Source organism: Lepidochelys kempii, chromosome 4 (assembly GCF_965140285.1).
Source record: "Lepidochelys kempii isolate rLepKem1 chromosome 4, rLepKem1.hap1, whole genome shotgun sequence".
Classification (NCBI taxonomy): Eukaryota; Metazoa; Chordata; order Testudines; family Cheloniidae; genus Lepidochelys; species Lepidochelys kempii.
In genome coordinates this window covers 37,543,483-37,570,736 of record NC_136383.1, presented here as the reverse complement: position 1 = coordinate 37,570,736, position 27,254 = coordinate 37,543,483, and the positions used below count along the sequence as shown (strand labels likewise).

General features: G+C 39.0%; 1 protein-coding gene across 4 annotated transcripts in view; it reads right to left on the bottom strand.

Moving 5' to 3' along the window:
- LOC140910327 (bifunctional heparan sulfate N-deacetylase/N-sulfotransferase 3) overlaps positions 1 to 27,254 on the bottom strand; it is a 121,546-nt gene that overhangs the window by 68,874 nt on the left and 25,418 nt on the right. For all 4 annotated transcript variants that reach the window (XM_078852468.1, XM_073340983.2, XM_078852469.1 and 1 more), the window contains exons 3-4: positions 11,190 to 11,277; positions 6,202 to 6,356 (exon numbers count right to left, since the gene is read on the bottom strand). In XM_078852468.1, the coding sequence (XP_078708594.1) occupies positions 6,202 to 6,356; positions 11,190 to 11,277 (243 nt within the window). The remainder of the gene's footprint in view (positions 1 to 6,201; positions 6,357 to 11,189; positions 11,278 to 27,254) is intronic.

Below are 27,254 nucleotides of genomic sequence, written 5' to 3'. Positions count from 1 at the left end.
CAGACGTCGCAGGCAAATTGCTGGATAAAGTGTATGAAAGAGAAATTGAGCAGTGTGCAAAAGGTCTAGAGGGTGAAATTGTTAACCTGGCTGGAGCAATGTCCACAATGATCCTGTTGTATGTGCTTGTGTGACAACAGAAGAAGGGGGGAATGTCTTTCTTACAGAAAATACTGATACATCAGGAAATGCATACAGCAGAATACTTACAAGAAGTAGCAGTAAAAGCTACAACAAACTGTGGGGAAAAAATTCAAATGTCTAGTACACGGCTTGGTAACAGACAATGCTGCAAATGTATCCAAGATGAGAAAAAATTTAGAAGACAGTGAAGAGAGTCCCAAGCTAATAACATACGGTTGCAGTGCTCATTTGATGCATCTCCTGGCCAAAGATTTCCAGAAATAAGGGCTAATGTGGAAATTGCAAAATACTTCCGTAACAACCACTTTGCAGCAGCTGCTCTGAAAAAAAGTGGGAGGAACCAAGCTAGCTCTCCCACAAGACGTGTGATGGAACTCAGTAGTGGTTTGAGCACTGTACCAAGAACTGGCCTAATCTGATGACAGTCTCTGAAGAAAATCATGAAAAAATAGATGGCACTGTCACAGCCAAAGTTCTCAACATTGAGCTTAAGAGAAATGTTGAACACATGCTGAGTAGCCTTGAACAAAATGCAGGGAAATAGCTGTTTTATTGCTGACACTGTTGAATCTGGAAGGAACTGAGTGTGATCTTGAAAAGAGAAATATGCAATGACAGAGTTAAATTACAAGCATTAAAAAAACGAATGGGACAAGCACGATCTCCAGCTCATTTTCTTGCAAATATTCTCAATACTCGGTATCAGGGTCAAACCTTAACTGCTGAAGAAGAGGAGTTGGCTCTGACATGGACATCCAGCAATCATCCCTCCATAATGCCAACTATAATAAACTTCAGAGCTCAGGGTGAACCATTCAAGAAATATATGTTTGCTGATGAAGTTTTAAAGAAAGTCACACCAGTGAACTGGTGGAAGTCACTTAGGCACTTAGATTCCAAGACTGTTGAAGTGATAATCTCACTTTTAACAGCAGTTGCTTCTTCTGCCACTGTAGAAAGAATATTTTCTTCCTTTGGACTAATTCATTCCAAATTGAGAAATAGTTTGGGACCTGAAAAAGCAGGAAAGCTTGTTTTTCTTTTCCAGATTATGAACAAACAGGAAAATGAAGGTGAAGACGACTGATATTTTAAGTTTCTCACGTTGACCTGGCTGACATAGTCGATTTAATTTTTGTTTATTTAAAAAAAATATTTCATTTAACTATTTTCGTTAAACAATTTTAACAAAAACAAACCTGATTTTAAAGAAACTTGAATGTTTAACTAAATTCAGAAATTCATACGCTTATTTGTTAAAGTATTATATGTTTGCTGAAAAAATCCAGAATACATAATGTTGTTATTTTAGTTAAATAAAAGAATTTAAATGTCTGTCTGGTGACGTTCTCCTCCTAATACAGCATGGCAAGAAAATCCTCCAAATATTCATGATTAACCTGTTGAATTGGAGATTGTTCACCTCCCAGTGACTTCATAAATATCTGCTTCAATTACCTTTGGTAGGTGAAATAACCAAACAATCATTCATTTTCTGATATAGCTGTAAAACTAATCTGAAAAGTTTTCAAAATAAATCACTTAAAAAATGTATAGTGTGTACCTTCTAAAAATGAATCCTATGAATGAAATCTCTGAGTTGTGAAGAATATGCAGTAAGGTTATAACAACCAACAAGAATGCACTTTTATGTAGAAATCCATAAGTAAATCGAGTCTTCCTAACTAGTGATTTAAATCATGATTTAAATCAATTTGATATAAATCAAATCCACCCTGATTCAATGCTCAGTTTCTGAGCAAACTGCTTTCTAATCAGTAGGGGGGAAACCCCATAACTGCATTTAATTGATGTAGCTGTATAAAAACACAGAGTAAAATCTTTTCTTTTTTAATGTCACATTTTTCTTCATTTTCTGAAAATTTCACAACAGGTTGGATTTAGAACAACCTAAATGAATCTCAATATTTACCATCTGTAAACTACAACTGTCCTTCATATATCTCAATCTGTCTTCCAACTGACTTTGGAAACAAGAATTGCAAAAATGGATCAGAGCAGTGGTCCATCTCGTTCAGTATCCTGTCTCTAATACTGGCCATACCAGCTACTTCTGAGGAAGATGCAAGAAAATCTGCAGGAAGCACTTAAAGGATAACTGGGATATTCTTGTTAACTTTTATCACATCCTCTCTTATTCACTTCTGCTCTAAAGAAAAGTCTCTATCTTTTCAGTCACTTTCCATGTGCTTCTAATAGTTCTTGTCTTGAACCCCTTATATTTCTGCAATATTCTCTTTGAGATGGGGTGACCAGATATGAAAACAGTATTCCAGGCAAAGTCAACCATTGATTTATATAATGATATTTTTGCTGGAAACTATATTTTGTTAGTTAACTTTTAGTGCAAAGAGTAACTAAAATGGGTCAATAGTTACACCAGGGATAAATTTGACCCAAAATATGGATTAAAGAAAAAATTAAATTTCATCAACAATAAAACCATGCTTTTTTTGTTTGATGAAGAGCTGGACCAGCAAAATCCCACTGTCTTACATAACTGGTAGTTCTCTAAGTTAGCACTTTGGGAAAAATATTCAAAACCTAAATACAATTGATAGAAATCCTATATGCAACAGAACAAATATTTGTACCTATGCAGGACAAAGCAATGGATCAAATTCTATCTGGTGAAGTTAATGGAGTTTCATTAGTGATATATTTGGTCCATTATGTTTATTTAAAAATAATCACTAGAAAACCAATAAACACATTTACTTAACAGAAACTGCATTATCATTATATTAAAGTTGTAATACAAAACAATAAAGCTAAAGTAATCACAGTTAGGGGGTAGTTTTGAATACTTGTGCACCTTCAAATACTTTCTTGATGGACTTTGGCCTAAGTGTTGCAACACAGTTATATATTTGATTTACTTATTTTTATAGTTGTGTGTCAGTCCTTAACATACTTTTAATATAGTTTTTGTTGGGTAAACATACCATATAACCAGAATACAACCTTACTTATACAGCCTTGTTTTGTGAAAATTGGGTGATTTGTACATTCCAGGGGTTGTTTGGTTAGTTCTAATCTTGGCTATGAAATCCTTGTCATCTTTGACTGTTAGTGGCAGAGCTAGTCAGTGTCACCATGACACTTGAAAGTCTACTTGTGGCTCATTTTGTGAAAGAATGGGATGTTCTCTGTTACAAACACAAGTTTAAGGAGCTACTTATTTGTCACTCTTGAGTCTTGAGAACCTTTAATACAGCTTTCAAATACTACTGTGTGATGTAATATTGACTTTTGTGCATAGATAGCAGCAATGCTTAGTTGTAAAACCACATGACATTATGCACTTGAAATCCCAGATTCTACATATAATTATTGAATTAAATTCTAAAATATGCTACCTGGTTCTTCTGCAGTATTAATTATTTTCTTTTTGTGAAATCATAAATTATAAATCCAGTTACACATTTTCAGATGTAAAGGTGAACCCTTTTAAAGGGGAAAAAGAAGGTTTTATTTAAAAGTGTGGTCAAATGAAATGAAAGGAAAAAATAGAAAATGTATTTTTGTTCTGATTCATGCACCCTGTGTGTGTGTGGGGATGTGCGCACGCATGAGTGTGTATAAATATACTTGGTAATTATGTCTCAAATACAAAGCTATAAGATAAAATATTACTATTCCATACCTTTTGGAAGTATTTAGTGTAATATCACCTGCAACTTAGTTATCTCCAAAAAAATTAGAACAATGGTTTATCGCTGGAGTAATTTTTTGTGTGTTTTAGTTACTCTCTGCATTAAAAGTTAATCATAATTAATGAGTTTTCCAACTAGTGTTGCCAACACTCACGGATTGGCCGGGAATTAATCTCCTGGTGGCTGAAACGAATCTGGGAGATTTTAATAGGCCACTAAAAGTCTGGTCGGTGACACAACGGAGCTAAGGCAGGCTCCCTACCTGCCCAGACTCCATGCGGATCCTGGAAGCAACTGGCACGTCTCTCTGGCTCCTAGGCGCAGGTACGGCCAGGGGGTCTCTGCGCGCTGTCCTGGCCTTGAGTGCCGACTCCGCAGCTCACATGGGCCGGGAAGTGCAGCCAATAGGAGTTGCAGGGGCGGTGCCTGCAGGCAGGGGAAATGCACAGAGCCCTCTGGCTGCCCCTGAGCCTAGGAGCCAGAGATGCCAGCTGCTTCCGGGAGCTGTCCGAGGTAAGCGCTGCCCAGCTGGAGCCTGCACTCCGAACCCCTTCCCCGAGCCCACTCCCACACTCCACACCCCTTGGCCCCACTCCGAGCCCCCTCCTGCATCCAAACTTCCTCCCAGAGCCCACACCCTGAACCCTCTCCTGCACCCCAACCCCTTGCCCCAGCCCTGAGCCCCCTCCCGCACCCAAACTCCCTCCCAGAGCCCACACCACACACCCGCTCCTGCACCAGGCTCAGCCCCTTCCCACACTCTGAACCCCTTGGCCCCACCCCCCAGCCCAGAACCTGCAACCCCTCCCGTACCCCAACCCCCTGCCCCAGACTGGTGAAAGAGAGTGAGGGTGGGAGAGAGTGAGCAATGGAGGGAGGGGGAATGGAGTGAGCGGGGGTGGGGCCTCTGAGAAGGGGCAGGGCAGGGGACGGGGCAAGGATGTTTGGGTTTCTGCGATTAGACAGTTGGCAACCCTTGTCCCAATTAAAATAATATAATTAAATGCTCAAATTTTCTTTTTGAAGGAGTAAAGATAAATAGTGTCCAAATTGATAATAGCATAATAGACCCAATTCTCCTTTCGCGTTACCAGTGCAATTCCACTGGTTTCAAATGGAGTTACTCCTGGTTTACAGTAGTATAAGCGAAAGGAGAATTAGGCCCAATAGTTCTAGAAACCCAAGGAGAGGTGTAGCCCTTTGCTACACCTATTCAACATGTGTACTGTCATTCCTTAGCCTTGGGCCTATTTTTAGGCCACCAAGGAACAGCCTCTCTGGGGCTACTAGCCCCAGAGCTAATTTCATCTGACTCTCCTTACATCCTCCAGCACTGGGAACCAAATTATGACTAGCTCATGTATGAATGTGCTAGGGGAGAAACACTCCCTATGCTTTCTCTCCGACCCCTCATCCAGTGCTCCCACACAGGGGAAAGCATAGTTTAGCCCACAGTGAATTCTTAAATAGTGAAAATGAATATGATTTTAAACAACAAAATGTATTTTACACCAGAGTACTATAGTTCAAAATTAGCAGCATTCACATCTATAAACAAGTACTATAGTATAATGTACACATGTGAGACTTCTGGGGTTTTTTTTGTTACATGAAACTGAATGGCAGAATCAAATCAAGTACATTTTTCTTTCCTTAATTTTCTTATATCTGTATGTCTCATTTTCTTTTTCTTTCAGGTTCTCATTGAAATATTTTTTTTCAGTACCTTGCTGTAAAAATATAATTACTTAGCAAAGTCAATGCTTTTCAGAACAGCTATTTTTATACATAAACTGATCAAATGGGTAATTGTAATATACGTTAATAATCTTGAGAGATTTTACTAGATTTCAAAGCAAAGATAAGTCTTTGAAAGTTCTGAATGATAAACTTGGACTGTATTTCATTATGCAAACATTGCAGTTCAGTACTAGAGCTGGCTGAAAATTTTCCACCAGAACATTTTTTCTTTGGAAAATGCCACTTCACCAAATTTAAGACTTTCTGAGGGAATGTGCTGATGTTGACAAAATTCTGTTCAGAAAACTGAATCAAAATGAAGCATTTCAACCTTAATGGAATGGAATGTTTGGATTTTTCATTTAAAAACAACTTTTTGTTTCAAAATGTATTTGATTTTATATTATATTATAAATTATAATGTAAAATAAAAAAGTCAAAATAGGAAAAAAGTTTTAAATTTTATCAAAATTGAAGTTTTTAGTTGACCCAAAATGATTTTTTTGAAAATTTTTGATTTTTGATTTGAAAAATTCTGATTCAGAATAAAAATAAAATTCGCAATTGCAGCATTTCCTGAAAAACCAATCCTGATTCTCATACAGCTCTATTAAGTATACCGTGCAAAGATGTTACTTACTAAGGCAAATTTTTTGTTGAGAATCATCTGCTCCACCAGTGACGACTCATTATGGAAGAGATGAGGCTGCATGTGACTCCACATATGGGGAAACCACCAGAACTCATCCACAGACCCCAACAACAGGTCATCACCTTCATCCTCCTCTTCAGTTCCTGCAAAAATATTCCCCAAAAGCAAACTCTTCAGGTTTGTTATGTTGTTAAAATCATTAGGAAAAACAAGAGGAACATTAACAATGTAATGTTTGACACCAAAAATATTTCACAGAAATTTGATATTACAGCGATGTTAAATAGGGATTTTAAAAGCTCTTGAATACATAACCCCGCCGCCGCCCACATAATTAGTTTGGAAAAGCACACCTTCCTCTCTAGAAGATTGAACAACCCTCAAAATGCATGATACAACACTGTCGTCTCATTTGTGTACTGCACAAGTAACGTTAGAAACTAATAAAAACAGACCTATAAAAAGATAGGGTATTGAAGAGGATAAATGACAGGGTTAACAAGTTTTATTCAGTGTAATTTATTCAGACAAAACTACCATTGCAATCAATTCTGCCTTCCCTTTTTCATTACATATGCTTTTCTAAAGTATTCTCCTACCAGCATCTTCAAATTATCCTAAACCACTCTATCCCTTTTTCTTCCCTTCTAATTCTTATCTTGTTCATGATCTCATGACATGTCAATTTCCTGCTTATCCAGTTGTATATTGCTTCTTCCCATAAACCACACACATTTAAAAATCCTGTTTCAGCTTCTCTAAGCATCATGTTGCCATTATCATTTCACATCAAATGTAATTACTCTATTTACTTATTCTTTTACTTCACTAATCTGACTTCTCTCTCAAACAAAAACAAACAAAACATTCAGCTACTCTATTTTTGCACCAATCACATTGTACTATCTATCTCTAACTCCCCTTCATATTTTCCTCTTTGTTCCAGTGAACCATGTATGACTTATTCCTTTGCTTTTTCCATGATTTTATCTCTATCTCCATCTGTGGAAATTGAATTAGAAAGGAAAAATGGGGGCAATCAGATGTAATGATGCAGCAACCTGTCTGGGATCTTTAAACTGGCTTTCTGATTTTAACAATAAGGTCATTTCAGGGATGTTCCAATGTTGAGCCAGTTCCATAGTCATCTACTTATTTACTATTTTGCAATATGGCTCAGCTTGTACCATACATCTGCATGTGGATCTGTGCTGTCCCAGAAGTTCTGGGAGGGATTGTGCAGCCTCAGGAAGAGAAAGTATCTGCTCCCTTCTGTGGTGTGGAGAAAGTGGGTGGGGGCCATATCTTCTCAGACTCCCTCTCCTGCCTCCCTCCCCTTGCGGTGGCTAGGACCTCAGGGAATGCTAGAAGGGACCAATGCATTCAAGAAAGAATGAAGACAAGTGTTCTCCTCCCAGCCCTTTCCCTTGTAATCACTACAAGAGTCAGACACAATCTAACTCTGTATGTTCTACTTTAGCTTTGAATCAATCATTTTGCATTTGTCGGTCTCATTCCTACATATAACCTCACTTCCTTGATTTCATACTACTGTCCTTCAACTCTGACATTATATTGTGTTGTCTTTTGTCTCTCTCTGTCCCTGATGTGGTCTTAGTTTGCATGCATGATTGTTTCTTTGTTTTGCTAACATCTGCTTCCCTGTGTAACACATTGCCTTTCTGCCTACTTAATGCCTTATCCCTTCTTTCTTTCTATTTCTACAGCTGCTCTATTATGCTTGCATGAAAAGTTTTTTTTGTTTTTGTTGGTTTGTTTTGGTTGTTTACAACCTATCTGATGATTCAAACTTCTGTATTGGTAAGTTATATGAAGGGCTAAAATCTGTGGTCTTTAATCAAACAAAGCTTTCATTGAAGACACTGGGAAATTTTGCTTGATTAGGGACCTCAGATTCGGTCGTAAGATATTACTGCTTCTTCCACAGAACTACATGTGCCACGATGACAAATAAACAGAAGACACTGTAAGTTATAATACACTATCTCCTGGAAATCATGGAAATTCAAGATGGAAGAGGCCATATTATCCATCTTCCTGCGTCATTGCAGGTTTGTGCCAGACAGTAAAATATTCTAAGAGTTTTGTCCCACCAAGTTTAAAATATTTCAGGAGGCTTCCAGCACTTTCCTGGAACACTACACAGTCAAACCTGGCAAAGTTGAGAGTTCCACCAAAAGCAAGGAGTTCTAGTCATTAACATTTACATTTTTCTTTATTTTTTATATAAAAGAAGGATTAAAAACAAACTGAGATTTTCACAGATGAGTGCCTAAAATTTGGCATGTACGCCCATAGTTAGGCACTTAAATAAGTGGCATGATTTTCACAAGTGCTGAATACCCAACAACTGCTGCTGACTCTTTTGCTGAGTACTCAACAGTTTTGAAAACCAGGCTACTTCTTTAGGTGTCTAAATATGTGTTGAGGTGACTAAATATAGAGACTAATTTTCAATAATCTTAACCATAGAAATTATTTTCAAATTTACTTTATTAGAGCAAGGTTTCAGAAAGTAAGCATCCGAACAGCAGTAATTTAATAACATGAACATTATAAGAGATTAAGTTTTTCTTTGTTTTTCCCCATACATCTTTTTGAAAGACAAACACACTGGAATTTTGTTTACTGTGTTACACACAAGAAACAGAAAGAAAAGGAGGAATTGTGGCACCCTAGAGACTAACAAATTTATTTGAGCATAAGCTTTCGTGAGCTACACAAAAGCTTATACTCAAATAAATTTGTTAGTCTCTAGGGTGCCACAAGTCCTCCTTTTCTTTTTGCGAATACAGACTAACACGGCTGCTACTCTGAAACAAGAAACATAAAAGATTAATGGTTGAAACCTGAAGCTCTACACATCAGTTCATGTTGAGTCTACTCCAAGACCAATATTTATATGCTGGTCAAGAAAACAAACAGTCACCATTTACTTTCTTAATAATGATGTAAATCCTCCTGGGAAACTTTTCTGAAATTGAATATGTGTTGGCAATGTTGGATTTTGAAAACTGAGTGATGGTGAATATATACCACTTTACTACCTGTTTTACAAACAGTTTGCCTTTTACAGACTATAGGGCATATCAGATGATCACAGGAAGAAATTTGAGTCTTCTAGAATCTAGAAATAATTACGAAATATGAATATAGTGAATAAAGTGGCTGATACTAAAAGTCAGAGATTACCACAGTTTTTCCTTATACCTAGAATAGGAAATATATGTGACAACTCTGTGTTAATAGCTCTCAAATGTTTATTTTGTAAATGTTTACTTTTTAATGGCTTCTTCTTTACGCTGCCTTTGGTAACATGCTCTGATTGCAGAAAGATGTCAAAGGGATTGTGGGGGAATAGGGGTCTGCTCTTGCAAATCCCTTTACAGGACTGGGACCTTAGGACTTGATAAGGAGAGGTACTGAATTCCTTGGAGGCAGCCAGCGTTGAAGACACTTGACTTCTCATTCAAGGTGCTTAGTACTTCTCTTGTGGCCCTTATTCTGGAGTAGCCACCAACATGAGCATTCAAAGATTCATAGTTTCTAAGGCCAGGAGGGTCGACTCTGATCATCTCGAACAACCTCCTGCTCAACACAGACCTTATAACTTCTTTCAAAATAATTCCTGTTTGAACCACATCATGTCTTAGTGAAAAACTTCCAAATTTGATTTAAAATTTGCAGTGATCACTGTGTTTGTAATTTGAAAAACTGTAATTTGAAAAACTGTGATTAAATCAGCCTAACCTCTTTAAGATAAACAGAATGAGCTCCTTGAGTTTATCACTATAAGGCATGTTTTCCAACCCTTTAATAATTCTTATGGCCCTTCTCTGAATCCACTCCCATTTACCAACATCCATCTTAAATTGTGGACATCAGAAACTGGATACCGTTTTCCAGCAGAAGACACACCAATGCCAAATACAGGGGTAAAATAACCTTTATGCTCCTTATTTCCCGTTTATACATCCAAACATTGCATTAGGACTTTTGGCCACAGCATCACACTGGGAGTTCACGTTCAGCTGATCATCCACCACAACCCACAAATCTTTTTCAGGTGACTGCTTCCAGGATAGAATCCCCCATGCTGTATGTATGTGTTACATTCTTTGTTCCTAGAGGTATAACTTTACCTTTGGCCACATTAAAATGCATATTGTTTGCTTGCATCCAGATTACTGTGCAATCGAGACCATTCTGTGTCAGTGACCTGCTGTATTCATTACTTACCAATCCCACAATCTTCTTGTCATCTGCAAACTTTATCCTTGATGAATAGTTCAGAAAACCAGCCCTTACTTTGCCAAACCAGTTTAAATGTAAAGTCATGTTTTGAAGATATTCTTTACTTGGTTGTGAATGGAAATTAACATTTTTAATAGAAGATATGAGTATTTAGGTATAATTTTTTGGATGTATGCACTAGATCTGACCTATATGCATGCCTGAATTTCCTACATGTAAATTGAAGTTAACTGTCTGTTCAGCTTTCACTCATAATAGATTCTTAAGAAGTTTTAAAAAGTATCACTTTGTGTCTAATCTACCAGAACACTGTATAAATATATGCAGAATAATTTATATAGGTGGATCTAGTTGGCTTAATAAAATATAGGAAAACTGGAAAAAAGTATTTATATATCTCGGACACTATTCTCATGGAGAATACTGCTTCACCACAAGGGTTGGTCAATGTAAACCATCCTTCAGGAACACAGTTTGATCCAGCAAGTCACACAATTATGTTATATGCTCTGAGGCAATCTGTTCTATTTGTTATATTCTTGTGAAGGAAGCTTTCCTCTCTACTCAGAAACTGAGTGCAGTTCCCCATCATCCCATTTCATTTAATAACAAAGCTGCATAATCAATGTAATTTCTACTTCCCCTACACTACAAAGATACTTCCAATCAAAATGAAAGTGATTTTAGATTTTCATTCTTACCTGTGTGGTAAAATTTCCCTGAAAATCCCAGGTTGAAAGTAAAATTTGTAATCTGAGCTCTCAAAAGATTCTGCGTATCAAGCAGGGCCTGAAATAAATATACATAAAAAAATTCATCAGGCACATGATCTTTCTTTCCACCCCCATATACAGACCATGACAAAAATATAATTTCTTTACCTCTTAAAAACCAAAGATCAAATTTAACTCTGAAGTGCACTGCATGCATCTTCATGGAGATCAGTGGTGTGTAATTTATAACCAGAATCCTCCTCCTAATAATAATACCTATCTCTTATACAGTGCTTTTCATCTGTAGCTCTCAAAGCGCTTTACAAAGGAAGTCATTATCATTAATCCCATTTTAGAGATGGGGAAACTGGGGCACAGGGAGGGGAAGAGATTTGATGATGTTCATTCAACAGGGCAGTGCCAGAGCCCAGAACTGAAGCCAGGTCTCCTGAGTCCCAGTCCAGTGCCCTATTCCCAAGGAAACATTGGCTCCCTTAAGCATTGATTAGAGTACATACACAGAACATTTTACTGTAGCTTAGAAATTATTGGCAAAAAAAGACTAAGAAGAGAAAAAGTGAGATGAACATTGAAGCCTATTCTGCATCAAATAACTGGAATCTAGTCCACAATGTCTGACTCACTTATTCCTCAGACAGTTAGCATACTGGCTGTCACCATAAACGTACTTGCACAAAATTAGTACAAACAAAAGCTATCATGCTGAAAGAAATGGCTTCTTCTTATTCCATCAGAGACAACATCTTCACTCTTCAAATTTCTAGACTAACTTCAGGTGTTGTGATTCCAAGAGTTACACATTATTTTAGGAGACGTCTCCCAAGCAGTGATACTCTAAAAGGGAAATACTGGCATGGTAACTCTTTGTTATATTCCGTTTTAATAAGAAAAGTATGTTAAGGTACATATATTTTAAATCACACAAGAGAATAATTAAAATTATTGGGGGGGGGGATTTTCAAGGAGACAGAGGGAGTTAGGCACCCAACTTTCCTTGAAATTCAACACCCTGATTCCCATTTTCACCTTTGAAAATCTCCCCCAATAATTTCAATTACCACTCTTCTTTGTAATTTTAAATATACATGCCTTTCTTAATATCCATTTCTAGTTATTAATTTCTTAATTGCAAAAACAATTAAGTTATTTAAAAGTAAAACACTCAAGACATCAGAATGTGAGCATCGAAGCATTTGGTAAGGATCTCTTTGTTTATAAAGTAAAAAGAAGTGAGCACTGTTTATAAATATATACATAAAATATAGCAGAAGAAAATAATATTAAAAAACCCCCAAAACAACATCAGTGGAAAGCCAGGGCCATTAGAAGCCTTCTATCTTCAGTGCAACTGTGCTTGCTTAAACAAGGGATGAATTTGACCCAAAGAACATTTGTTCAGAAGTTTTGATGATCAGTGAATAGAGTCAGACATATCCTGAATTTGCTCCTCAATTGTTGAGACTAATGCTTACGTTACTAATTGCTAATTATGAGACTAATTGCTTATGTTACACAGCTAAGGGCACAGAGATTTTGGTGCAAGACAGACACAAAACTGAAACCATTGAAAAACATCACTTTTTTGTTCCACGCTGTCCAGCTTGACCTGGAGCTGAAAGGGTATCATATTGTTTCCCCCCTGCCTGGCATCCCCTTCTTTGTCACACTAGTGCTAGCAACACTGCCATCAAAGAGCTGTTGGAAGCTTTTAACAAACAAAATGGCTACAGTAAAGATCACTCTTTCTTCACTGGAAGGGAAAGCTGGAACAGTGTCCTCTGAATAAAGGAAAAGAGAATGAGAGGAGTGGATCAAAAATTAAACATAGTTGAGAGCAGGTTGAGTTTTCAGGCAGAACACAAAAAGAACAATCTCTTCAGAGCCTGCGCAGCATGAACTCTAGTGCAGGCTGACAAGAGGTTAAAGATAATCAATGACCAATAAAGGCAAAGGATATTAAAGTGTGGGGATTCCTACTCTGGTTGAAAGTAGAGACTCCATGGGGTTTGTTATTAAAATCATCTCTGAGCTGGTGAGATTTGACTCAGTGAAAGAATTGATCTTTGCAAACAGATGTTACTGGATACGCAGATGGAAAGACACAGGGGGCAAGCAAACTGGTAGTACCCTTATTATGATAATAATGTATATCTTTGAAAGAGAGAGGTTGCTGAGTTCAGCCTGACAGAAAAAATTTGCATATATGGCCATAAGCTCCTATTATTTCCGGATTACATCCAGCTGCCCAGGCCAGAAGAAAAGATCTTACATAAACTTTAAAAGCCTTCCAGAAAATGTGATATCGAGGTGCTTGAATACCAATGAAATAGGCACATCAGAAATAAGATAGATAGCTGATAGGATACTTGCATTCTTTTTGCAGCATAAAGGAAAGAAACATTTAGGGCAAAACTCACACTCAGTGAGATAAGGATTCTGCCCCAGAAAGCTGGGTTCAAGTAAAGCCTGAATTCTAAATGAACAGCTCAGAATGTTCATGTAACTTTTATAATTCTTATTAAAGATGACTTCAATTTCAAATGTACCTACTACATTTTCTGTGGACAATAGTCTCTGGCCAGGTTATATTCAACTTCTTTAGGTTACGTTCTTTGCTATGGGTCTGTTTCTGAATTGTAAGATTATGATACTGTAGCTAAAGGCTTTATCTTGCATCCTACTGAGCAATTGTCTATCTACCTTCCTATCATTTTCAACATAGTATCCAAACGATGGAAGAACAGAAGGAAAAAACGAAGAAAGAAATTGTGGAAATGCTAGAGAAATATAGCTTTGTAGAAATTCCTCATTGCACATTTCTAACATTACAGAAATGTTACATCATTGATATGACCATTTAAATTATTTGAAAATGGGGAAAGTGGGAGAGATACACACACTCTATGTCATCTCTGTGATAACCTGATTCTGGTTTTTAATTTTTATTGAAGAGTTAAGAGAATCAGTTTTTCAGTTATAGTTATCACCCTCATGCATCAATGACGGCAACAGTCCTTTTAGCTGAAATTCATGTAGGCCAGAAATCATGACAAGATGTGCTTTGCTGTTGAACCTACATGATTGTTTCCTGTCACAAATAACATGCATTAATCTCAAAAAGTAATCTGAAGTTTGTTTTTTAGAGAGTAAACTTTGAAAGATTTTGTGTAGTCACATAGAATCACAGAAATGTAGAGTTGGAAAGGACCTGAAGTGGTCATCTCATTCAGTCCCCGAAGCTATGGCAGTACCAAGGTGTTTGTCTAACCTAGTCTTAAAAACCTCCTGCGATGGGGATTCCACAACCTCCCTTGGAAGCCTATTTCAGAACTTAATTACTCTAATAATTAAAAAGTTTTCCCTAATATTTATCCTAAACCTCTCTTGCTGCTGTTAAATTCTTGTTCCAATTGCAGAGCACACGATGAACAATTGATCATGGTCCTGTTTGTAACAGTCCTTTATAGATTTGAAGACTGTTATTAGGTCAGTCCACCCCCTCAAATCTTCTTTTCCCAAGATTAAACAAACCTTTCCTCATAGGTCAGGTTTACTAAACCTTTTATTATTTTTGTTGCTCTCCTCCTTAATTTATCCACATCTTTCTTAATGTGTGGTGCTCAGAACTGGACACAGTATTCCAGCAGAGGCCTCACCAGTGCTGAATAAAGCGAGACAACTATCTCCCATATGTTACATACAACACTCTTGTTAATACACCTCAGAATATTAACCTTTTTCTCAGCTACATCATATTGTTGGCTCATATTCAATTTGTGATCCACTGTAAACCTCGGATCCTTTTCAGCAGTGTTTCTGCCTAGTCAGTTAATCCTTATTTTGTAGTTGTCCATTTGATTTTTCTTTCCCAAGTGTTGTACTTTGCCACTTGTCTTTATTGAATTTCATCTTGTTGATTTCAGACCAATTCTCCAATTTGTGAGGGTCATTTTGAATTCTAGTCCTGTCCTCCAAAGTTCTAGCAACTCTTCTTAGCCTGGGATCGGCCACAAATTTTATAAGCATACTCTCCACTTCATTATCCAAGTCATTAATGAAAATAATTGATTCTCATTCGAACCAACAGGAGTCATGCTGCTACAATCTTGTATAGCTCTTTGAAGATTTACCAACTAATGCCCACAGTACCTCTGTCCATCTGCACTCTACTTGTGCTGTCTCTAAAACAGGTGAGTGCAGCTCTACTGTGAACTATGTTCGAGACAGACAAGCTGAGCTAACATTTAGTTGTCATGCCTGTGATTATTTTCTGGGTGACTTGACATTTTACTCATCGTTTAGGTTCTAAAAACAAAATGCCAAACGTTTGAAAAATATAGAGGCGCAGATGGCAGGGACTATTACTGTGTGTGTGTGTCTGAGAGAAAGAGAGAGAGAATGTGAGGGAGGAGGGAGGACGGTAGCGTCTGAAGTTTAATTTCTAAATGCTGTTTCATGTACTCAAGGTAATCTTGTGGGGCTTTTGTATATTATGATTGCTTTTATGAGCAGTGCTCTGGCTAGCTGCATGAGCTGAGTTACACAAATACACTAGTACTGAATATTGTATTTTATAACCTGTTCATTAAAATCTCTATATATTTACAAATAATTATTATTTTGTCTATTGCTATCATTGCATTTGTTATGAATTATCAGAAACAGTTGGCTGTCCTACTCTTATGCACATGGTTAAAATATAAATAATTTTTATTTCTTTGCCACTTCTTCTAGCTAGGACCTTAGGCTGTGGACATTGCTTCCACCTGAGCTCAAGAATCTTTTAGCATTCATCCTATAATGCAAGACTCTCTTCCTTGAGGAGAGAGAAAGGAAGACTGTTAAACAGCTGACCACATCTCCATCAGCCACCATCCCAAAATAATCCTTGAGAAGGCAACATAACCTAGGAGACGGATGAAAATGGTCCTGATTATAATACACTGCTTCTTTTAATTCTTATATCTGGAATATAGGTACTATATTCTGATACATATTAAAAAATCCATAGATATACAAAAATATATAGGGACAGATTCTCAGCTGGTAAAAATCAGTTTAACTCCACTGAAGTCATTGGAGCTACTCCACTTTCATTTAGGAGTTTAGATCACAGGAAATGTAGGCCTTTAAGGCCATAACTAACAGTTTATGGGGTCTACAACTATATTTTGGTCATTGTCATCTCCTGTCTGATAAACTGCCATGGCCATTTACAAGATGGCTCCTAAAATAATAGCCTAAGTAATTTTCAAGCAAACTGAGCTCCCAAGAGCAGTGGTTCCAGAATATGGGAGCACTTGCTGATGGTCCTTGGAGAGCTGGCTGGTCACATGACACTGGCTCCTCCTCCACGTTCAAGCTGCTGAATAGCATTTTAAAAAGATAAATACTTTGGACCCACCTTGAGAGGCGATTAAGCTAAACCAAACTAAGGCCATTTTATTTCTGAATGAGAGCATCCACATAGGGATTTAATGCACTTTAATTACCTTTAGTTAATTTGTTTTAACTTTCCTGGGTGACATATAGACAAGTCCTAAGAAAACTATTTCCAGAGATGCTGCAACTGCAGCTAGCATTCTAGCCATGTGCACACAGCCTGCTGTCCTAGTGCCTTCTCCAGACTCTTTGCTCCTGCAACCTGCGTTCCCCTCTTCAAGTTCCATGGATGTTGCTACACTACCTGCTCACACAACCTACAGAGATAGGAACAGGAGGGAGAAGTTGAAAACATTATATTCATACATTATATTACATCTGAGCACGCACCTGTGATGTGCAGCAAATCTGGCAAATCACATTTCTGATGGACCCCTGACAGTACCCCTTAACAGTCTTAACATTCTGTTATTTGTACCTTTTCATATATGTTTTATGATATACTTTAATATACTTTCATAGATTTTGCTTATGACCGGAGTTGTTTCCCTCGTGATAAATTATGTATTTGTGGAACTTCATTAAAATTCAACGTATATTCTTTCTGGATTTCCAAGATTATCTTTTTGACACTGTGACACGGTGCTGGGCAGAAAACTGCTTAGCCAACCCTTTGTCAATCCAGCTCCAATTAAGGGAGGTGAATTGGAGCTGGGTAGATCACCTGGCCCTGACTGGGAAAGCTGGAACAGCTGCTGCCTCATCAGGCTGGGGCTGGATAAAAGCCCCAGGGGGAAGGAGCTGGAAAGAGGGAAGCTGCACTAGAGAGAAGGTAGTGAGGGGAAGCAGAGAGAGCTAGCTTGCCCCCTCTCTCCTGCTGGTGGACTGTAAGAAGGGGACTATGTGTATGGTGGAAAAGTGGTGGGGCACAGCCTGTAAATAAAAGCACTAGGTGAGCACTGCACCAAGGTCTATGTGTGACTTTCTCAGCCCAGTGGGGGCAGGAGCCAGGAGGGCCCTGCAGAGACCCCGTTACAGACACCCATTACCATAAGCACATAGTGTATACAATAAAAGGAATAATTGCTTTGTGTATATTGGATATATTTTAAAAAACATTCTGAATATTCTTCAGACAAAAGGAGTAGAATATAGTTCCTTAAGATAGAGTAGCTTCAGGAAACAATTAGTTCCAAATCCTGCTTTCAAATAAAAGCAAATATGGGTGTTGATAAGTCTGCAAAGTCACTTTTCATATGTAATAGTTTAAAAGTACTGTATGCTAGCAGAATGTGTAATTACAGTTGGCCAGGTAATGTAGCAGCTAAATTTAAAACAAAAATGCCATGCACAAGCTCCTGGGGAAAAGGAACTGAGTATCTAGTGCCAGCCATTCAAGAACTGGTGTTGCTCTCAGCCAGTGATATTCTTTTTGGAACTGTAGCACGTGTGCTTTTTAAATCTTTTAATGGCCATACTCAGGGGCCCAATCCTGAAGTTGCAGCATATACAAAACTCCGATTGATTGGGGTTTTGGTATAACCTGGACGAATTGATCAGGTCTATGAATCTGAGGACTTCAAAGCATTTCCTAAGCATCAAGATTCTGATCCAGGGCCCACTGAAGTCAGTGAGAGTCTTTTCATTCATTTCAATAAGTAATGGATCACGTTCTAATTAGGCATCACAACACCCCTGCAGAATGAGAGACAGAGAGGTTAATGCTATAATCTTCATTAAGGCCTGATTTTGTGTGCCTCCGTTTTTCAGTGTCCAACTTGAGATGTGGTGGTCCTGATTTTTCAGAAGGGCTCAGCATCCACAACTTTAATTTAAGACAACAAATGTGGTGACAGGGGTTGTCAGCACCTCTGAAAAATCAAAACCAAGGTGCCTCAATTTGAGGTCCCCAAAAAAGGCAGCACCAGAAAAAACAGTAGCCAATTTTGAAAATGTTGAACCAAATGACATACCCAGGATCAAAGAGTGAGGCAGTAGCTACCCAACAATTCTGATTATTATTAATATGCAAAATTTAGGGAGAAAAGGTTTGCAAATTTGGAGAAGAATAATTCACTAAATTTCAGTGTTACATTTTTAAGATGCTAGTAGTAAAAAAGTTAAAATGATATAAAAATATGATCTGAAGACTGGAAGTGCTCCTCTAATTTTTCAGCAAAATACACTGACATCCTCACTGAGATCTTCAAAATACATTGGCACCCTCATTTATATCAAATGCAGTAAACGTTTTTGATGATGAAGTGATTGCACACTATTGGGAGATTGTGCGCTTTCATCTCAGTGAATCATCTGCATAAACCAAAAACAAGAAATATTTCTGACTTTAACCTCTTGCACCACTTCTTTCTTCTTGGGGGCTAACTGGGAAAGCTAGAGGGAGTAAGCCAATTATGGAAAGGTAGGTGGAAGGTTTTAAATACCTGGCACCAATTATATTTAATAAAGTAATGCAATTAGCAGTGCTGTTTTCAGGATTCTATGTGGAATTCTTCATTTTTAGTTCTTGATTAAACTGTGACTTGATAGAAGGGATGAGTATTACTAGCCCATCTTAAATGTTTTCATCATTCTGCTGTGAATAGAAAGAAAACCCCTCCATTTCTTTTAATTAAAGATCAAAAACTCAGGCCCATTAAAATATCAGAACTAATAAACTCCCTGCTGGAGCATATCATATTTTTTTCCCTGGAGTTTGATTATGCAGCATTTTAAGTTCAATAAAGGGTACACTGAGTCTCTTATTTTTTTCTAAACCTTCAATTGCTTATAAAATAGTAGAGAGACATAGGTGAACTCCCAAAGCAGAATAAAACTGTAAGTAAAACCAAGTAACTTCTCATCTTTAACTTGCATTTAAAAAGTTATTGTACATCCATTAGTTTTAGTTCTTGTGAAAGGTGATGAACTGAGAGCTCAAAACTGAAAACGTATTAGCCATGGAACAAGAAAATCTCAGGCAGCTGCACTGCAAAATCCCCTAGCCCCTGCGCTGCCTCAGTCATGAGCCATGTCTTGCAGTGATATAGTTCAGATTCTATGTGAGTTCACTCCTTGGCCACTTTGCTGTGACTGTTTGATCTTGCTTGTGTTGATTATATCCTATATAAGCAACAGATAAACTATAAGTATGTTTTCTGGGGCATGCTGAACAGACTGCAATGTTCATTAGGAACCAGACTGAAACAAATAATTCAGTCTTCATGGGTCATTGAACAACCAATTATAACAAGTTTTGGTCCTTACTAATCCAGACTCAAAGAGATACCTAGGTGTGAAGGATCTATATCTCACTGCTTCCCTCATGTGACATCTGACATTCTAACTGTCCCTCATATATTGTTCACCAAGGTACATACTACTTGCAAAAATAAAAAAATTTAAAAAGTCAGTGCTATTAAGTCCACTGTAACATATGAGCTGTATTGCCACCCAGTTCAGAAACAACACAGAATGCTACCAAAGTTCCTAATATTACTCAGTCTCTAACAGAATGTTTACTTTCTATTTAATGCATCTCTAAATACAACCTCCAGTTTTACCTTGCATCAGAACCAGCTGCAGAGGAATTATTCAAAATTTTCAGGATTTGGGGACAAATGCTGCTTTCTGCACCCCACAGGCATGGAAGGCGCTTGATGCAATGGAGTTGCTATGGGATCCACTGCTTTGGAAGCAGTCTGGAAGTCGATATTCCACACTGGCAATGCATTGTTGAGCTGTGCTGTGCTGCATGGGGCCTGTTTCCTTAGAAGTGTGTGTGAGCTCTGTGAAGGACTAGAAAATTCAATACTTTTTGGATCCACAGGCCTAAACTCCTGGCACAGGGACATGCAGGGGCCCCAGGTTCTATTAGCTGCTATGGGTTGGGGCAGTTGTGCAGCCACTGTGCAGCAATCTGATAGGTTCATGGGTGGATTTCTTTGCTGACCTCCTAGAGGATCACCTTGTCCAAAGTCTAAGGTTTTAAAAGATTTAATACAAGATTTTCAGACTCACATTTTCTACCATCGTCTGTGGGAAAAAAAGGAAGAAAGAAAGAAATCTGGGTTTAAAAGCATATCCATTGAGTGCACACAGTTCTGGATGCACCTTTTTGAACAGACTTTGGTCTGAAATCTGTGCCTAACGGTCATTCTTTTTCTCTATGGCTCTTTACTGCCTGAAACCAGATACACTGAGACTTAACTGTCCCCATAACCATAAAAGCTAGTGCTTCCAACTGCAGAGAATTTAAAATAAATCATGTCTTACAGATTCTGTTCGTTTCCATCTTTACACAAGATAAGGCCACAGACAATCAGAGCTTGATAATGGATACTACTTGCACACCTATTTTCTAGGGCATAAAATATTTCAGGCATTTGAATTGTCAATTTTTTTCATAGTTCAGCGATACCATTGAAAAACAACTACGGTCAAAAGCTATTCCATACTCCTAGAGAAATTCAAGTCTATATTCTAAGGTATAACAAGTTTCAATTTAGACAGCTTAAAAGGAATAGCAGTCACTAAACATTGTGGCTTTACTAAACATTGGCCATGGTCCAGGAAAACCAGTTTTGGGTTGTTCTTTTTTATTTTTCTCAGTGACACAAAGGCTAATAAAAAAACACAGTATGCCAGCATTAATGCTTGGTTTTAGTTATTAGGGAGCTCAGTGTACAAACAAAAGAGAACACGGTCCCTTGTGTTTAGAGAAAATCTCAGTGGCAAAATCTTGAACCTGGTTCACATAAGTTTAAGGGGCATAATTATCACTGTATGGTTGAATAAACTGGTCAAGCCAAGGGCAAGCTGGCCCAGGGCAGGGTTGGCCCAGAGCACAAAGGGATGGAGATGGTATGACCCACTCATACTCCATGGGTATAAATGTACTCCTCATCTTGACCACTAATAAACTCTATGCAACTCATGATCCTGTCTTATGGCTTGAGATAGTGAAACCAGAAAAGAAGAGATGAGTATTGTGCCCTTTATCTTGGAGAACTGGGAACAGCACTGAGGGAAGTTCTCTTTCACCCTCCCTCTTAATTGCCAAAGTGACTCTTTGGTCAAGGGGCAGATGGGCCCATAGACTTTAAGGCCAGAAGGAACCATCATAATCACCTAATCTGACCTCCTGCACATCACAGGCCACAGAAACTCACCCACACCCATCTTTTCTCCCTGACTGCTCTATATCAGAATTGACAGCTGGGAATCTTTGTTTATGACAGTCAGCTGGGGTGTAAAGGGCTCCACTCACCATAGGTGCATCTTCTTATGGCCAGGCATGGCATAGTGCAGAGGTGGGCAAACTACGGCCCGCGGGACCGTCCTGCCTGGCCCTTAAGCTCCTGGCCAGAGAGACTATCCCGTGGGCCCTCCCCTGCTGTCCCCCGTCCCCCACAGCAACACCGCCACACGAGCAGTGCAGCTGGCTCCGGCCAGGCTGCAAGCTCCTACTGCTCTGAGCTGCATGGTATGGGGGGGATTTGAATAAGGGGCAGAGAGTCCTGGGAGGGCAGTTAGGGGACAGGGAGCGGTTGGATAGGCGTGGGAGTCCTGAGTGGCCTGTCAGGGGATGGGGGTGTGGATAGGGGTTGGGGCACTCAAGGGCCAGGGGGGGTTTGATGGGGGTGGGGTCCTGGGGGTTGGTTAGGGCCAGGGGGTCCCGGAAGGGTGTGGTCAGGGGACAAGGAGCAGATGGGGTTGGATGGGGATTTTGAGGGGGGTCAGTCAGGGGGCAGGAAGTGGGAGAGGGCAGATGGGGGCGGGGCCAGGCTGTTTGGAGAGGCACAGCCTTCTCTACCCTGCCCTCCATACAGTTTTGCAACCCCAATGTGGCCCTCAGACCAAAATGTTTGCCCACTCCTGGCATAGTGGCTGTCTCCCTGTATGGTTCCCCCAGCTGATGGTCACTCTGTCAATACAGTGATCTCTCTTCTGGCAACTTGGCTTTCCTGGCCAGGTCACACTTTAGTCCACCCCTTCCAGGGTAACAAACAGTCCAACCAAGCTATAGTCCAATGACCTTACAGCAGGTCTTCTGTCGCTCTCTAGGCTCTGTGGTCCTTAAACCCCTTACCTCAGGGGGTTTTACCCAACCTTCTTCAGTGGCTGGTAGGGGAACCTAGGTCCTCACTCTACTCTGGGTTCCAGCCTAGGGACCCTAGAGCCAGCAGCCAAAGTCTAATGCCTCAGACTCCTTGCTCTCTCCCTGGACTGTTTCCTACTTCTTCTCTACCCCAGAAAATGATTGCAGACTCCCTTCCTGCAGCTTCTTTCTGCCACACTCTTCATGACTTCATAATCACCATCAACCCCTCCCCAGTTTGGCTTCATCATCAATTAAGCTTAGCTTTCTCTCTTGCAGGGGCTGTCTGGTATGTTAATTGCCCCTTCAAGCCCACAGTAACCTTGTGTGGGGTATACACAAGGGAATAACAAGCGAATAGGTGTTCTCCCTTTTTCAGCTGGTCTGAATTCCCTTAACTGAGTATCCACTGCTAACTCAGCATAGGCCTCATAGATGGAGGTATATGAACAGTGGTATATGGGATTCAGGAAGAGAGAGAAAAAAGAGCAGGTATGAAGCCTTTATGGCATGATCTAACAGCAACCATGGTCAAGAAGAGTCCTAGACCCTGATCCTCAGCTAGTCAAAATTCATATAGTACCGCTGATTTCTATAGATTTACATGAGGAAGGGATCTGGTTACTAGCCTGTAAGGAAGTTATTGTATTAGCAGAGGTAGAATAAGAAGTTTGTGCATTTGGGAAGGGTGCTAAGAAGAGAGAAAAAAAATAAGTGTAAATGTGTTAAAATATCAACAGTATCAATTTTTTAGTTTAAACAACTAGTGATCATGCATTTCTGAAGGATTTAAGAAACATCTAAGACCAAACATATATAGACCAATTTCCAAACCTGCACATATAAGTTCATGGACTGAATTCTATGTTAGAGGGCTCAAATTAACATACATGCACCTAAGTGGGGATACTAACCTACAGGATAATACATTTCATTCTAAGGAACTTCTACCGGACATGCAGCCTAAATTTTTGCTTTCCTGTTATACTTCAGTATACCACACTAAATAATTCCTTTCCATTCTTGGTGTTTACACCCTGTAGACATTTGTAGACTTATATTCTGCCTAAAGACTTGTCTACATGGACTTTTAGCAAGCCTGGGAATGAATGTACAGTGCTTTAGCTTGCCATGCACTAACGTAGTGTGTGGTAGCAAGGTCCGCACAGCCAAAGTTCCAGCTGTAACAACACATTTCACTATAGAACTTTTAATGCACACTAGCAGGGACCACACAGCCAGTTAATATGTGGCAGGCTAGAGCACTATTGTCATAAATATAAAGGGAAGGGTAACCACCTTTCTGTATACAGAACTATAAAATCCCTCCAGGCCGGAGGCAAAACCCTTTCACCTGTAAAGGGTTAAGAAGCTAAGATAACCTCGCTGGCACCTGACCAAAATGACCAATGAGGAGACAAGATACTTTCAAAGCTGGAGCGGGGGGAAACAAAGAGTCTATCTGTCTGTGTGATGCTTTTGCTGGGAACAGATCAGGAATGCAGCTCAGAACTCCTGTAAAAAGTTAGCAAGTAATCTAGCTAGAAATGCACTAGATTTCTTTTGTTTAATGGCTGCTAAAATAGCTGTGCTGAATGGAATGTATATTCCTGTTTTTGTGTTTTTTTGTAACTTAAGGTTTTGCCTAGAGGGATTCTCTATGTTTTCAATCGGATTACCCTGTAAGGTATTTACCATCCTGATTTTACAGAGGTGATTCTTTTACCTTTTCTTTCATTAAAAGTCTTCTTTTAAGAACTTGATTGCTTTTTCATTGTTCTTAAGATCCAAGGGTTTGGGTCTGTGTTCACCTGTACAAATTGGTGAGGATTTTTATCAAGCCTTCCCCAGGAAAGAGGGTGTAGGGCTTGGGGGGGATATTTTGGGGGGAAGACGTCTCCAAGTGGGCTCTTTCCCTGTTCTTTGTTTAACATGCTTGGTGGTGGTGGTGGCAGCATAGGCTTCAAGGAGAAGGCAAAGTTTGTACCTTGAGGAAGTTTTTAACCTAAGCTAGTAAGAAAAAGCTTAGGGGGTCTTTCATGCAGGTCCCCACATCTGTACCCTAGAGTTCAGAGTGGGGAAGGAACCTTGACAACTATAAATTTACACCCTAGCTTGCTGTGCACGAAGAGTATGTCTACGCTGCAACTGGGAAGTCTGATGCCCAGCAAGGGTAGACAGATTTGTGCTAACTCAGCTCAAGCTAGCACGCTAAAAACAATAACATGGATACTGTTGTTACATGAGGGGTGCCAGAGGGTATGTTTACTGGGAAGGAGTATTTGGGGGGCACTGGAGAGGGGTGTGTGTACTGGGAGGGGGTTTTGGGGCAAAGACCCATTAGTACAAACGATGACTGTTGATGGCCTCCAAATTGAGGTGACTAGCATCATCATTATGCAGGGGATATTCCCTGGGGGCCAAATCTATCTGGAACAATCAGACCCAAATATTTGACCTTGAGCCATTTTTACCTAATAGACCCTTAAAGAGCTCAGTTTCTGCTTCTCACTACTGATAAACATTTTAATAAATCAATCTTGTATTTTCTTAATAGTAACTTAATAAAAGTGAATGTGTCATAACACTGATGGGGGAGGGCGGCTAAGTGTCACTCATACAACACCTCCAGTTCACCTCTACTCAAGGCCTACTGCATTATTTAAGTTTTCACCTATTTATTCTTTTTATTCCCACATTTTTACAAAGGTTCTTAACTTGCAAATGTGGATTTAAAACCCAGGACTGCAATGCATATAGATTAGGCTGTGGAATATCGGATACATAGATCAAGTTATGGAATACAGTCAAGGATGAAAATTTTCAAAATTATGTGCCCAAAATTCTTAAATGTGTATAAATCCTAAAGCAGCAGACTGATTTTTAGAGGAGCTGAATATGTGAAGCTCCCATTGACTACAGCAGGAGCTGCTCATATTCAGCATCTCTAAAATTCAGGCCACTTCCTTTGGTGCCTAAATATGGATTTAAGTGCACAACTTTACACAAGGAAGTGAAAGGATGCACAAAATCAGAGGAATTTAAATGTGTATGTGGTTATTTAATTCTTTCCTTAGCACTGGTGCCCACTTTTGGGGTGGGGGGAGCGGAGGCGTTGAGGCTTATTTTTACTGTAGAAAATGTCAAAAGAGAAAAAGTTATTTTTCAAATTCCTTTCCTTGCAGGTAACAGAGGTCATGCTCTCTGTATCTGTAAGATGCATATATGACATAGGGACTGGCATGAAAAATACAGCATCAATGCACCAGAACATAACCTCAGCAACCTTATTAAAGATAAGATGTTTTCTTGAAGCATTAATGAGATGAAGATTAAAGATTAAAAACTGCAATATAATTGGAGTCCTAGGGAGAACCAAGGTGAATCACCTAATAAAATTCTTAATTCAGAAGCTTTCTAGTTTGCAGAAATTATAGAGGTCCTGATCCTCAACAGCCAAAACAGCTACCTAAGATCAGTGACACCCCTCCTCACTTAAAGCATTTGAATCACTTCCCTTGAGTTGGAATGGCAAAAGTATGAGGGACATCACTTCTGTCATTACTACTTGAAAACACTGAAGGTAAGACACAGAAGGTGACTACTCTTTTGCAACAATTTGCTATACAAAATTTTACTAATTTAAGATTCTCTTCCATAGGATTGCTAAACTTGCATGTGAATTAGTGTTGAAGTATCAGAAGGACACTGCTGATGACTAAATGGTATTTTAGGAAAATGGCTCATAAGTCTATCAGACTGTGTGCCGAACATTGGGTTTTGGAATGGGTGATAATACTTTTATCTTTACAAGAAAAAAGTAAAATAAAAAAATAGAGATCACTTTGAAGTCCGCAGAGAACAAGAGGCTGGAACTGGCAAAAGACTGTGTATTGGAATCCTCAGAGGCATTGGTTATGCTCTCTTTCCTGTGGCTTTGTTTTGTAAGGGTAATCTTCGAAAATCAGTCATGTTGTTACAGAGACTTTTCCCAGGCCAAACTGTTAAAATGAAAGAACATTTTCAAAAGCAGTCAACTGAGGAAGGGCTAATAAGACAGACTTTTTTTTTCCCTTTTCTGATTTGCTCTGTCATTTTGTCATGCTGTGATCCTGATTCTTGAGGTAGGCTTAAGAGTGGGAAGGAGATGGTCACTATGTTGGCTTTATTTGCCTTTATGTTTTCCTGTTAGTTGCTTTCATTTTTAAGTGTGTTTGGAGTTTAATTGTATTTGCTTTTTGTGGAGCATTTTTATTCCACTGTACTACAGCAACAGGAATTTGGCAGTAGACTTGTCGTTTTGAAGGAGTCCAGAGCTTGTAGCATAGACTTGTGGAGGGATGAAGCATTCAGTTCTGTGGAGTACTGCAGTTCTATGTGTAGAATATATTGCTTTATTAGTGTATATCTCTGAGCTATGAAGCAATGAATACAACACATAGAAAGAAGGTTAGACTCATGCTTTAGATCTATTGTATTGCCTAGGTACATCAAACTGAGTTGCACCGTAACTCTTAATTTCCTTTCTTTTGCTGGCTGAACATAAATTT